This window comes from Malurus melanocephalus, unplaced genomic scaffold (genome assembly GCF_030028575.1).
Source record: "Malurus melanocephalus ecotype Western Australia unplaced genomic scaffold, MMel_1.1 scaffold_440, whole genome shotgun sequence".
Lineage (NCBI taxonomy): Eukaryota > Metazoa > Chordata > Aves > Passeriformes > Maluridae > Malurus > Malurus melanocephalus.
Window position 1 is genome coordinate 530,539 of NW_026623672.1, and position 13,833 is coordinate 544,371.

The 13,833-nt window shown below is 51.2% G+C and overlaps 1 protein-coding gene across 5 annotated transcripts in view; it reads left to right on the top strand.

Moving 5' to 3' along the window:
• Positions 1-13,833, top strand: part of SPEN (spen family transcriptional repressor) — a 66,605-nt gene that overhangs the window by 49,522 nt on the left and 3,250 nt on the right. For 4 of the 5 annotated variants that reach the window (XM_057380250.1, XM_057380249.1, XM_057380247.1 and 1 more), the window contains 4 exons: positions 1,489-1,589; positions 4,129-12,037; positions 12,520-12,915; positions 13,595-13,789. In XM_057380250.1, coding sequence (XP_057236233.1) covers positions 1,489-1,589; positions 4,129-12,037; positions 12,520-12,915; positions 13,595-13,789 — 8,601 coding nt within the window. The remainder of the gene's footprint in view (positions 1-1,488; positions 1,590-4,128; positions 12,038-12,519; positions 12,916-13,594; positions 13,790-13,833) is intronic. The other variant, XM_057380248.1, reaches the window with a different exon arrangement.

Below are 13,833 nucleotides of genomic sequence, written 5' to 3' on the forward strand. Positions count from 1 at the left end.
CAAATTGTGTTTAGGCCTTCCCCCTTAAATGCTGGCAGTGCAGACTGCCAGGCTCAAGGAATACTTGGCGGGACACGCACGTCCCACATAGCAAAGGCTTAAATTATATTTTTATACTCGGCTTACCAAGATGTCAGGGAATCCTGAACTGTTACTTAAAAAGCCTTTTCCAGTATTATGCCATTTGTGTTGCTGAACTTGTGTCTCTGAGTTCCTGAGTGTCGGTGTCCGTGTCACTGCCTCGTTTACCCCAATCCAATCCAAGGCAAACTTTTGTCTGTTTTCATGTTAAAAAAAGGAAACCCRAAAGTATGAGCTCCTCAGGGATAACACATGGCTGCATTCCAGCTCCCCTGTGCTGTGCTCCAGGCTCTGGGGTACAGTAACCCCAATGTTGTCATGGGATCATGGAATAGTTTGGGTTGGAAGGGACCTTAGAGATCAYCTTGTCTTTCCTTGCCACAGATTTTTGACAGTAATTGAAAACACTGCTTAAAAAAATACACAGTAAATACTTCCTGGAGCAACACTGAACATTTACAGGGATATCTTGGATTTGGGTGAATGGGGTGATACCTGTTCTGACTGTCCCATAGTCCCACTAACTGAGGACGTGAGGTGTCAGCCAACCCTTTGAATTATCTTCCTTCTCTTCCTTTCTCCTCCTAAAGAGTGGGCAGTGATATCAGGCATGATCTCAGCAGCCTCCCACCTCACCCAGGGCTGGAAGTTGGATATCCTGTAGTTTCTGAGTGTGGTGTTGGATATCAGTCACCTTCCTATTCAGAAAAATGTATAGTCCATTAAAACTTCTCATCTTGGCTGCTTAATGACTTGGAATAAGCATCACTCCCGATGTGTGTCTGTGCTCTCTTGCTGTGGTTGCGCACAGCACTGGGCTGATTTAAAAAATAACAGGAACTAGAATGTTAAAAATATTCCTTTATGTGGTATACATGTAATGAAATCCATCCAAATGCTTAATTTTTGCAGTACATTATTAGCTTCTTAATATTGTCATCCTTGGCTAGAAAACACCAATTCTTGGAGTAGCTGGAACAGGGAGCTGCAGTTCAGGATTTGGTTCTTTTCCTTCTCTGTAACCCCAGGCAAACACTGTGGAGTCTGGAACAGATTCGTAGTCCTGACCCTCCTGTTGCACTGCCCTGAGATAAAAGGGACTTTGGAACTGTCCTGGCATTGAAAACATCAATACCACGATAATAATGTGTATTTTTCCTGCTGCTTTGCCCAGCAGAAGCCTCTGGGCCAGCAGCTACAACAACATAGTAGGGAGGTAGTCACACAGTTCCACTGASAAAGATATTTAGTCCTGGGAATGTGCAGGGCCACAATTGGGAAATGTTTGACATCCCATATTAAATTTTACCCCCATTTTGAGTTCTGCTCCCTCCTTCAGCACACCGGGAAGTGTTAGCAGAATATGATGTTTTCATGATTGAACGTGATTTCCCCTTTCTGTTTCAGGTGGACTTTGCTAATCGGGAGAGTCAGTTGGCATTTTATCATTCCATGGAGAAAACGGGTCAAGATATCAGAGACTTCTATGAAATGCTGGCAGAAAGAAGGCATGTATCAATATGTTTATTCAGAGTTTTGTTTTCTAACATCACCTTACACAATCCTCTTACAGTCACTGTCCTCATCATCTTACARTCAAATCTTCTTCAGGCCATAATTCTTTTAAAAGATTTTGTTACTCTCAACTTTATCCTTATTTTTAAGGTTTTATTAAAAAATCTCTGCATTTAATTTTTTTTAACTTTTTTACTATTTTTTGAAACAAATTTAGGTGATCAAACTTAAGCTGTGCAGATCAGAGCAGGCAGGATCTCACACATCCGAGGCGTAGCCAGTTACTGAAATTCCTCCTGAGGTGGAGGTTTTAGTTGTCTGCGTGATCCATATTTTAGTATCTGGTTTCTCTGGTGGGTCACTGGGACACAGTTGGGAGTCATTCATCACATCTTAGGAATGCAAAGAGCAGCTTATCTCTAACAGAGAAATGTGTGTGTTGGTGGGTATATATAAAGTCTGATAAGCTCCTGCTGCTCAGCCCTTGAACAGAGAGTAAAATCTGATCCTCCACCTCCCCCTTTCCAACAGGGCTGTTTSTAACTTGATAAAATAATATAATTTGCGTAAGGATGCATTTTTAGTTTGAATAATGCTGTGTCCTGTGTGGCTTTCCCTTGGCAGCAGCTGGCACCACATGCTGAATGGCCACTTATCCCTGCAGACCTGGCACAGAAACACCCCACAGTCTGGGCTTTTTTACCTCCACTGACTGAAAAACCACCTGTGTTTTATTGTCTTCAGAGCCTGGCTCATTGTTAGGGCTCTGCATTTCCAGGAATCAGCCCAGCTTGATGCCAGTTGTACCTGGGAGCTGGATAAACCCAATCGTTTTTGCAGCGAAATAGATYGGTCTGACATAATGCAAAATGAGCAGATTTAAAAGCGAGCCGTGTTTGAAAATTGACAATCAGGACTTCCATGATGGAAATACAAGTGTGCCTTCCCCAGGTCTTGCCAGATGTTGTGGTGTGCCAGCAAATAAGCATTTCCTCAGAGCTATACAGAGATTCAGACAGGTGAAGGGTGTTATTGGATGTTTTTTAGCACACAGGACTCAGGTGGGCTTGTCTTTGCCATGGAATAATCCTGAGCAGGACCCTGATTTCTGGTGTTTGGGCACACGTTAGTCTGGTTTTTCTTTCTCTGTCACTGTGCTCACATAGTCATTAGGAGATCCATAGGGATAATACATCATAGAGTGAGCCCTGCAGTGAGTCCTGTAATTCTGCAGCTCCTGGTGTCCCTCTGAGCTCCTTGCAGTGATGCTGAGCTCTGCACAAACCATCTTCTCTTGGTGTTGTAGTTGGAGCCAGTCTAAATAGGACCCAAAGGGAAAAAAAAAAAAAAAATCCCTGATCAATATTTTTAACTTCACAGCTGCTTTTCACAACATCCCACTTCACYTGCAGAATGAGGTTTTCATCTTCCATGTATTGTCTCTTTTTCARTTTTGTACTTTTAAGAAAAGGTGGAAGCTGTCAGCTTTTAACATAAAACATAAACTGTGAAGCCAGATAAATCTATGAAGAATCCCAGAATCATTTAGGTCCAACCTGTGACTGATCCCCACCTTGTCATGCAGCCCAGAGCACTGAGTRCCATGTCCAGTTGTTCTTGGGTGCCTCCAGGAATGGGGACTCCAAAATTCCCTGGGCAGCCCCTTCCAGTGTCCGACCACCTTTTCCATTAAGAAATTCCTCCTGATGTCCAAACTGTCTCTCGCCTGGCACAGYGTGAGGCTGTTTCCTCTTGTCCTGTCCCTGTTCCCTTGGAGCAGAGCCCAACCCCACCTTTGTACAGAGCGTGCAAAACACTCTGTAATGATGGAGAATTGGAACTCCAGGGTTTATTCCACCTTCCTGCCATGTTCATTGTTATAAATTACTTATTTTTGCTGCTTGAAGGTATTGAAATAGCAACCTTATTGCTTGACTTGCTCTGCTGAATGAATTCACCTGATCTTACAAACAACCTGATGTTTGTTGACTTGGTTTTACTGTAAACAGGCAACACCAGCAAGTCACATACAGTGAAAGCTAATTTGGAAATTAAAAGATCACCTGCAGGGCTCAGGATTTTTTAAGAAATCTTACCACCACTTTGCTGCTCAGTAAGGGAGAGATTCCACCCCTGACTTTTGATCTGACTYGTGTTTTCAGAGTCAGATGAAAGTCTCAGGTTCTGGATAAGGGCATCTTCACCCTGCCAGCCCTGTGTGGGTGCACAGATGCTGTGTTGGTTTTACCCTGATTTCATGCAAGGTTTGAATTTGACAAAAACAMAGGAGTGCGGGTGGTGAAGCAGTACTTGGAAGAGCTGTTATGAAATTGTCCATGAACTGCATTTGGTGTTTGATAAGTTAACAGTATTTAGTCCACTGCACACAGGTTCCTTGCCAAACCTCTGTGTGCAGCTGCCTTGATGCACATAGGAAAAAAGGGGAAAACAATTCCTTTCTGTAGGAAAAAAACAGTAACACAGTGCATTGGTTGAGAAGGAGAACTAGAATCTGTTTATTCTTCATTTTAGCAGAGACGAGCGAAGAGGATCCTATGAATACGCCCCTGACCGTACTTACTACGAGACTGTTCGGACCCCAGGGACGTATCCTGAAGATCCTCGGCGGGAATACCCGGCTCGGGGCAGAGAGTTCTACACTGAGTGGGATCCCTACCAAGGAGACTACTACGACCCACGCTACTACGACGACCCTCGCGAGTACCGGGATTACCGGGGAGATCCGTACGAGCAGGACATCAGAGAGTACAGCTACAGGCAACGGGAGCGGGAGAGGGAGAGGGAACGCTTCGAATCCGATCGGGACAGAGACCACGAACGGAGACCGATGGAGCGGAGCCAGAGCCCGACGCATTCCCGGCGCCCGCAGAGCCCTGGAGCGTCCCCCTCGCAGTCGGAACGGCTGCAGAGCGACTCGGAGAGGAGGATTTACAGCAGGTCCTCGGATCGCAGCGGCAGCTGCAGCTCGCTGTCCCCTCCACGATACGACAAACTTGACAAAGCCCGCGTGGAACGATACGCAAAAAACGAGAAAGTGGAGAAAGAGCGCGTTTTCGAGCAGGAGAGGGTGGACAAGGAGAAGCGCTTGGTAAGGAAGGAAAAGCCAGAAAAAATAGAAAAGGAGAAAACGGATAAGCAGAAACGGAAAGCGAAAATCCATTCGCCCAGCTCTCAGTCCTCAGAAACGGATCAGGAGAATGAGAGAGAGCCCAGCCCAGAAAAACTAAAGGGCAACAGTAAACAAAGCAAGGAGAGGGGTGACAAAGAAGGGACAGCGAAGAACCGCCTGGAACTGATGCCCTGTGTTGTGCTGACTCGCGTGAAGGAAAAGGAGGGGAAGGTGATCGATCAGCCTGCACTGGAGAAACTGAGGGCAAAGCTGGATAACGACACTCTGAAATCCCCACTGCTCGAACAGAAAACTCCGGTGTCCCAGGCTGAGCAAGCCAAGTCTGAGCAGTCTAAACTAGAACATGTCAGAACCAAGGTACAGAAGGAGAAAGCTCTTGCCAGTCACATTGAAGTGGTGGACAAGGAGGGAAAAATGAAACCCAAAAAGCACTTGAAGATAGAGCAAACTTCCGAGGGGGCCAATGCAGTTGATTTAGACAAGTTGGAGGCTCGTAAAAGGCGTTTCGCCGATGCGAATCCGAAGCCTGACAGGCAGAAACTGGATGTGAAACGGAGCAGCCAAGATGAGGAGGATGCACGCCTGGCTTTGAAAAAGCAGCTTGATGCGACRGTGTCTAGAGAAGCACCAGTGTTAAGGGAAGGAGAATTGGAGAGAAAACCCCTGAGGAAGGAGATACTTAAAAGGGAATCTAAAAAACTCAAACTGGAAAGACTTATTCCTGTTACTAGTCCCAAAGAAATTCAGGAYACTCTTAATGTTGGTGGGATTGGCATGCGTCCCACCCTGGATCTGCAGACGAGGCTGATGGAGGCACCTGATGAACCTGTGGAAGTTCAGGAACTCTCCACTAAAAAACTGAATTCAGTAAAACCCCAGCATAAACCGGTACAGCTGCTGGACGAGCAGGGAACGGAGAGAGAGGACACCAGGAAGAATTACTCCGGTCTTTCTGAAGAAACACTGGACCATAAACTTGGCCAAGAGAAACCTCAGTCAACTGACACRGAGGAGAAAATCAGCATCGACATTGACCACACACAGAGCTACCGGAAACAAATGGAGCAAAGCCGCCGGTTGAAACAGCAGCTGGAAATGGAGATAGCGAAGTCGGAGAAGTTTGGCAGCCCAAAGAAAGATGTGGATGAATATGAAAAGCGGAGTCTGGTTCACGAGGTGGGAAAGCCTCCTCAAGACGTCACCGATGACTCTCCACCGAGTAAAAGGAAAAAGACTGACCAGTTTGACTTTGAAATCAGCACTAAGAGAGAAAGGAACTACAGAAGTTCTCGTCAGGTGAGTGAGGATTCCGAAAGGATGTCCTGTTCCCCAAGCATCAGACACTTCCCATTCCATGAGGATGACGACACGCTCGATTCTCCAAGGTTAATGCCACTGAAAGAAGCCAAAGAGTCACCTAAAATAGAAGAAAAGAGTCTTTCATACTCCAGCATGACTGTGAGGGAGGACTCGCTGAAATTCAATCCTTATGATTCCAGCAGAAGGGAGCAGATGGCAGAAATGGCTAAAATAAAACTCCCTGTGYTGAGTTCTGAGGAAGACTCGAGTAGGTGGGAAACCCAAGTGAAGCAAGAGCCTGGGAGAGTCGATATCAGCTTTCCAAGCAGCATTGTSAAAAGAGACAGCATACGGAAACGGTCTGTCCGAGACCTGGAACCTGGGGAGGTGCCTTCGGATTCAGATGACGATGGTGAAAACAAGCCTCATTCCCCAAAAGCCTCGTCCTTGTTGGAGAGTTCCAGGTTGTCTTTTTTATTAAGGGACAGAGAAGAGAAGTTCCGTGAAAGAGAGGAAAGACTCCAGTCCAGTTCCTTAGAAAGAAACAAATTCTACTCTTTTGCATTGGACAAGACAATCACACCTGACACAAAGGCCTTGCTYGAAAGGGCTAAATCCCTCTCTTCCTCCAGAGAGGAAAACTGGTCCTTTCTAGACTGGGATTCAAGATTTGCCAGTTTTAGAAACAATAAAGACAAAGAGAAGGTTGACTCGGCTCCAAGGCCTATTCCATCYTGGTATATGAAAAAGAAAAAAATCAGAACTGATTCCGAAGGGGGAAAACTGGATGATAAGAAGGAAGACCATAAAGAGGAGGAACAAGAGCGGCAGGAGCTGTTTGCTTCTCGGTTTTTGCACAGTTCAATCTTTGAACAGGACTCCAAACGCTTGCAGCATTTAGAGAGGAAAGATGATGATCTGGACTTTATCTCTGGGAGGTTGTACGGGAGACAGTCCTCCTCTGATGGGACAAACAGTGCGGCTGATTTGGTGCAAGAGCCGGTGGTTCTCTTCCACAGTAGGTTTGTGGAGCTGACACGAATGCAGCAGAAAGAAAAGGAGAAAGATCAAAAACCGAAAGAAGTGGAAAAACAGGAAGATAAAGAAAACCGGCCAAAAACACCAGAAATCGTTCCTGATAGTAAAGAAACAGAACATAAACCTTCTTCAGTCTCTGTCCTCCCACAGGAAGTAGCTCCCATCGCTCCTGAGAAAATCGTGAGTGAAAAGGTCCTGGTGGAACCAGCTTCTGTCAAGGAAGACAAACCTTCTGAACCTGCTGCTGCAGCAGAGGAGCAAAAACCTTTTCCTGAACTCGCTGYTCCTGCCAAAGTGGAACCTCCCGAGCAAACAGAACCTCCTCCAGTTGTAGAAGYGAGTAAAGAAATCGTTGCTACAACCCTGGTGCCAGAGGAAGATGCTGTGGCTACAGAGCATCCTTCATACTTGGATACCAAACCTCCCACTCCTGGGGCATCATTTTCYGATGCAGACATCAGTGTAGACCCAGAACCTGAGACTGCCCAGCTGCTTCCACCTCCGCTCAAGCTAGTTCAGAAGTCAGATGAGGCTGTGGAATCTAAAGAGGAAAACCTTCCACCTTCTGCCARCGCTGATGCTGGTGCAAGTCAAAAGGTGGAGGTGGCTGCTGAGGTCCTGCCRCCTGTTTCCGACAATGATATGGAAGTGGAACCTCCAGTTGTTGTAAAAGATAAAAAATCCTACAAGAGTAAACGGTCCAAGACTCCYGTGCAGTCGGCTGCAGCTAATGTCATGGAAAAGCCCGTCACGAGGAAGAGTGAAAGAATTGACCGTGAAAAACTGAAAAGGTCAAACTCTCCTCGTGGGGAGACCCAAAAGCTTTCTGAATTGAAAGTGGAGGCAGAAAAGGTTTCAAGGAATGCTGCTAAATCACCGAGTTCTGCTGCAGAGCCAGAAAACGTGGAGCTGAGCTTGCCGATAGGCCGGACCAGGCGCAGAAAYGTGAGGTCGGTCTATGCTACCACAGGAGACAATGAAGGCCCATCTCCAGTGAAGGACTCCATGGAAGTCACTAGATCCACCAGGAAGAGAGGGGAAAAGGAGCCACAGGAAACGGTGACAACTGTTCCCACAACCCCGAGGAGGGGAAGACCTCCCAAAACCCGCCGTAAGCCAGAGGAAGACATCTCTCCAATAAAGACTGAACCGGTACAGCAAGAGGTGGAGGAGGCTGAAACTAAAGATATGGTGGAAGCTTCTAAACCTGCTGAGGGTTGGAGGTCTCCTAGGTCCCAAAAGCTCACACACAGTCACTCATCAGCTGCTCCCAGCCAACAGGGGAAGAAGGGCAAGAATGAAACAAAAGCCGATACCAYGGCTGAGTCCGAAGATGCTGGTGAAAGAAGCGGTCAGGAATCAAGCATCAGTGACAACAGCAACAAACCAAAAGCCGCTGAGAAAGAGCCGGCAGCAAGCGAGCAGAAACGCGATCGGAAGGAGCTGGATGKGGAGAAAAACCAGCTAGAAATCCCCACAGTTGAGATCATTGAGAAGAAGCCAGTGCCAGAAAAGGTTACAAAATCAAAAAGGGGAAGGTACAAAAACACCAAAACGGTTGTTGATAAAGCATCTGTGTGTCTCAAAAACGTGGAAATACGCCTCAACGTGGATGAAGTCAAGGGTGCCTTGCGGCCCACYGAGGAGGAGGCAGAGCCTGTGGCGATGTCACCTCCCAAGATGAAGAGCCCMCCAAAAGAGGACATCCTGTCACCCCACTTCACTAAGAATGAGGTAGAAGATTCATTCCCAGAAATGGAAAAGGAGGTGGCGCGGGAGCCCAAGCAGTCACCCGAGGCTGCCCAGTTAGCGAAGCAGATCGAGCTTGAGCAGGCGGTGGAGAACATCGCAAAACTCACCGAAACTCCTCCGACTATTGCTGCCTACAAAGAACCRACGGCGGATGTGGCCGAAGTCCGTCAGGAGGAGGAGGCTGATAAACCCGCGCACCAAGCCAGTGAAACAGAGCTGGCGGCGGCCATCGGCTCCATCATCAATGATATTTCTGGGGAGACGGAAAGCTTCCCTGCACCCCCRACGTATCCCACTGAATCTGAGGCTGAAATCCCCACAGAGCCCTTGGTGCTGCAGTCACCTCAGGAGGAGATGGAGCCTGAGACAGATCAGGCAGTGAACAACATCCTGGAAACGGAGGCTGCCGTTGAGCCTGCGGTGCAGCCGGTGCCCAGCTCTGTCCCATCGGCCTTGGAGACGGAGGGCAAGGAGTCCGAAGTCAGCTTCAGTGAATCTTCCAACTCTGCACAGGAGGCCGAGACCTTGCAGGAGGCTGAAGTTGCTCGGAAGGAGAAGGGCCGTCAGAAAACTACGCGGCAGAGACGCAAGAAGAGCACGAGCAGGARGGGCGACGTCAACGAAGTCAACGCCTTCGAGCCGGAGAGGGTGCAGGGCAAGTCACCCCTCACCAACGAAGTAAAGACAAAACCTGAAGAAGCCTCAAAGGAGGAAAAGCAAATCAAACCCACAGCATCCACAGAGCCAAGTGCTTCTGATGTCACCAAGACTGTGGCTGCTGATATCGTGGCTGTACACGAGGCTGTCCCTGAGAGCTGCACCTCTCCAAAGGTGCCTGCTCCAGCTTTGCTGGACCAGGGTGCCCCACCGGTCCCCCTCGACGAGGGCAGTCAGAGTGGGTTCAAGATGCAGTCACCCCTGGAGAATGCTCCCAYCACGCCACCGAGCGCCCCAAATGCGGCCCTTCCGGCCGTCCCCACGGCTGCGGCCAAACTGCCCACCCCGGTGCCCACCACCATCGTCCCCCTCCACTCCAGCACTGCCAAGGTGCCGGAGTGGATGGTCAGGCACGAGGAGCCCCGGGCCCGGTCCACACCCCCACCTGCCCTCCCGCCAGACACCAAGGCATCAGATATCGACACGAACTCCAGCACTTTGAGGAAGATACTCATGGAGCCCAAATATGTCTCAGCTGCAAGCATCACCTCCACACATGTGACGACGACGCATGCCGAGCCAGTGAGCGCGCCCTGCCTGGAGGAGGCACCTCCCCTCCCTGCCGTGGAGGCCATCAAGCCAGTTTCTGAGGAGAAGCCGGCCGTTCCCGTCACCAACACCCTGGACCCACCGGTGGCTGAAGCGCCGGTGTTCAGCGAGAAGGAAAAGATCAACACTGTGATTGCTCCCAAAGCCACTTCCGTCATCAGCAGGATGCCCCTCAGCGTAGAKCTGGAGGAGGCTCCCAGGATCACCTTGGTGAAACAAGCCCCCCAAACCCAGACCTGCCTTGTCAATGCTCCCTCTCCAAAATTCAAGCAGAGGTCAAGTACAAATGATAACAGCAGGTTTCATCCGGGATCGATGTCTATTATCGAGGAGAGGCCTGTGGAGGCTGGCTCCAGTCCAGGGCTGCGGGTGAACACGTCGGAAGGAGTGGTGCTCCTGAGTTACTCGGGGCAAAAGACGGAAGGCCCTCAGCGAATCAGTGCCAAGATCAGCCAGATTCCCCCAGCYAGCGCTGTGGACATCGAGTTCCAGCAGTCTGTGTCCAAGTCTCAGATTAAACAGGAGCCTATCACGCCGTCCCAACCAGCACCAAAAGGCTCCCAGACCTCGGCGGGCTACGGGACCGTTTCCACCCATTCTTCGCTGGTACTGGGAACGCAGCCCTACAACACCTCGCCCGTCATCTCGTCCGTCAAACAGGAGCGCGCCGTGCTGGACAAGCCCGACTCATCCCACCTCACTGTGCAGCCCCCGGCGTCACAGCCCGGCAAGGTCCTGACACAGACRGTAAACACTCCACCTGTGCTGGTCCATAACCAAATGGTTGTGAACAAAAAACTGTCCGACCCAGCTGCTCTCAAAGTGGAGACCAAGACTCTGCAACCCTCCAATCTGAGTCCTGGAGTCAGTCCTCACCACCCTTCCCTCTCTGGGAAGATGCATTCGGAAGTGAATCACGTCAGCTCTGGGCCCAGCACCCCGACCGACCGGGCCATCTCGCACCTGGGGGTCACCAAACAGGAGCCACACTCGCCACGTACCAGTGGCCACTCGCCGTCGCCGTTCCCTCGGGCCTGCCATCCCGGCAGCACCTCGTCCCCAGCTTTGTCCAGCAGCACCCCGGTCATGCTGGCGCCGGGAATCCCYGTTCCTCAGTACATATCCAGCATGCATCCCGAGCAATCTGTCATCATGCCCCCTCACAGCGTGACACAGACCGTGTCGCTGGGCCACCTGTCCCAAGGAGAGGTCAGGATGAACACCCCCCCTCTCTCCGGCATTCCCTAYGGCATCCGCCCGGAAGCGCTGCACTCCCCTCGAGCCACTCTACAGCCCCAGATGGAGATCAAACCCCAGCGATCCAGCACGCCCCAGCCAGCTCCCATCCGAGACATTGTCATACCCCCGCTGTCTTCCCAGCACCCCCCCGAGGAGGAGCTGCACTTCCACCACACGGCGGTGTGCCGCGGGCCGGCGCCGGTGCAGTCGGACGTGCTGGTGATGCAGCCTGATTACCGCATGCACCCCAGCAGCCTGCGGCTGGACCAGTACAACGTCCCGCGTGAYGTCAGGATGATCATGCACCCACACATGGCTGCCGTGGGCGAGCACCACTCGGAAACGCGACAATCCCGGACGCCTGAAGGGGCCGTCAAAACCCCCCCGGTCAGTAAGACCCCACAGCCTGGGAAAGAGACTCCCAAATCCTCGGAAGGCAAGATGGCCCACTCTCCGCACAGTGAGCCACGGCTGCTCAGCGTGCCCTCGGGTAGCCAGCTGCCCGGGCTGCCCCTGACGCAGCCCGTGGTGGTCCCACATGGGGTGCAGATCATGCACCCCGCCAGCAGCTCCTTCCACGATTACCGTTCCGTGTATGGCGACATGAGGAATTACCACACGGCGCAGCTCGGGCACCCGCAGTTCCCGGGCACCTCGCCCATCGGGCTGCCCTCCCGGAGCATGACCCCGTCTCAGGTGAGAAACAAAACCCTTTGTCAGTCTCCCTGGAATCTGGAGCTCAATTCTTCCTGGAACCTGGAGCATTTTGAGCTGTTTCTTGGGGAAAATGGGGTTCAGATGTTGCTTAGCATCAGAGGAAGTTGAGACAAGGCATTTCCTGAGCTCCTTTGGGGCTCCAGCCAGGAAGGGTGAAGTTGCCTGCAGGTTTGTGGATGTGGAGGTGTCGGTGGAAGAACTGTSAGCACATTGAGATGATGCGTAGGTCAGGGACCCTTGGAGGGATGGTGAGGCTGAAGATTCAGGGGCAGGATGCAGGGAGTGGAGTTTCAGCTCAGGTGGTCTTGGAAGTGGAGGACTGACCCAGGCACTGCTGCAGGGCTGGTGCTGTGACATGGATGTCTCCACCAGGAATCTGACAGTGTTTTGGCAGCCTTCTAATGGGATTGGATACACCCTCAGCCTAACAAACTTCCCTTTTCCCCCTGCCCGTTTCGCAGGGTCTTCCGGAGGGCGAGCACTCGCACCCCAGCCAGCCGGTCCGCAGCAAGACGCCTCAGATCCCGCAGGATCCCAAGGGCGCGGCAGCAGCAGGGCCGGAGCAGAGCCACCACACCCCCGTGAACCGGCACGCGGCACAGATGGACTCGCACGTCCACCTGCAGCGGGCGCAGGGCGACACGAGCCAGACCTCGTACCCCTCGCCCGTCGCCATCTCCATGAAGCAGGAGCTGCCGTCGCCGCACCAGCCGCAGGCCGTGCCCAAGCAGTCCATGTTCATCCCCACAACGTCAGGGCCGCCCCTCAGCCGCCCGGAGCCCCAGGCCACGCTCAAGCAGGAGCCGTCACCTCACCCGGTGTCCCAGAGACCGGTGGACATGGTCCAGCTGCTGACAGTGAGTGTCGTGTGCCTGATCGGGGGGAAATCACCAGGTTCTGTCTCACCAGTAGCACCAAATCTGACCTTTCTCACATCAAACGCTTCAGATGCAGAAAAGGCATTATTTGGTTTCTGGGCTGTTTTGTCCCTGATGGATTTTAGCCATGTTTACTGTTCCAAGTCAATTTTATTGTCAGCATTTTTCTGGAAAGCATTTCCTCATGGGCAGGGGTGAGTGTTGGTGTATTTCATATAAATAAAAAGAAAAAACGGCTCTCCCAAGCATAGAAAATAAGAACAAGGAAGGAGGCAGTGAGGAACAGGTACCAGCAAGGAGCTAAGAGTTGTGTTCAGCACCAAATACTTCCCGTATAAYCTTGAGCACCTCTTCTCCTGTTACCATTTCTCAATTCATTCATTTGTAAAAGGGAAAATAGTGTTTGGGAACGGCCTTGTGCTGGTGGGTGGGCAGCTGAGGGATTGGGATGATGGGATCCACCCAGGCACATTGGCCAGCTAKAAGGAAAAGGATTGAATTCCTCATTTAGCAGGATGTAACCTGAGCCTGRCGTGTGGAGGGTTGATCTGGTGTTACATCTCTGCTGAGCCTTTAAAGCTGCRGAGCAGCTCAGACAGGATTTCAGAACCCACTCGCCTCACTTTGCGTGTAACGATTCTCCTCCCTCTCTTCCCAGAAATACCCCATTGTCTGGCAGGGTCTCCTGGCTCTCAAGAACGACACGGCGGCCGTGCAGCTGCACTTTGTGTCCGGGAACAACGTCCTGGCACACCGGTCACTGCCGGCACCCGAGGGAGGGCCCCCGCTGCGGATCGCACAGCGCATGCGGCTTGAGGCCTCCCAGCTCGAGGGGGTGGCACGGAGAATGATGGTGAGGGCTGGGCACGGGCAGAGGGATCCCTGTGCTCAGAGCTG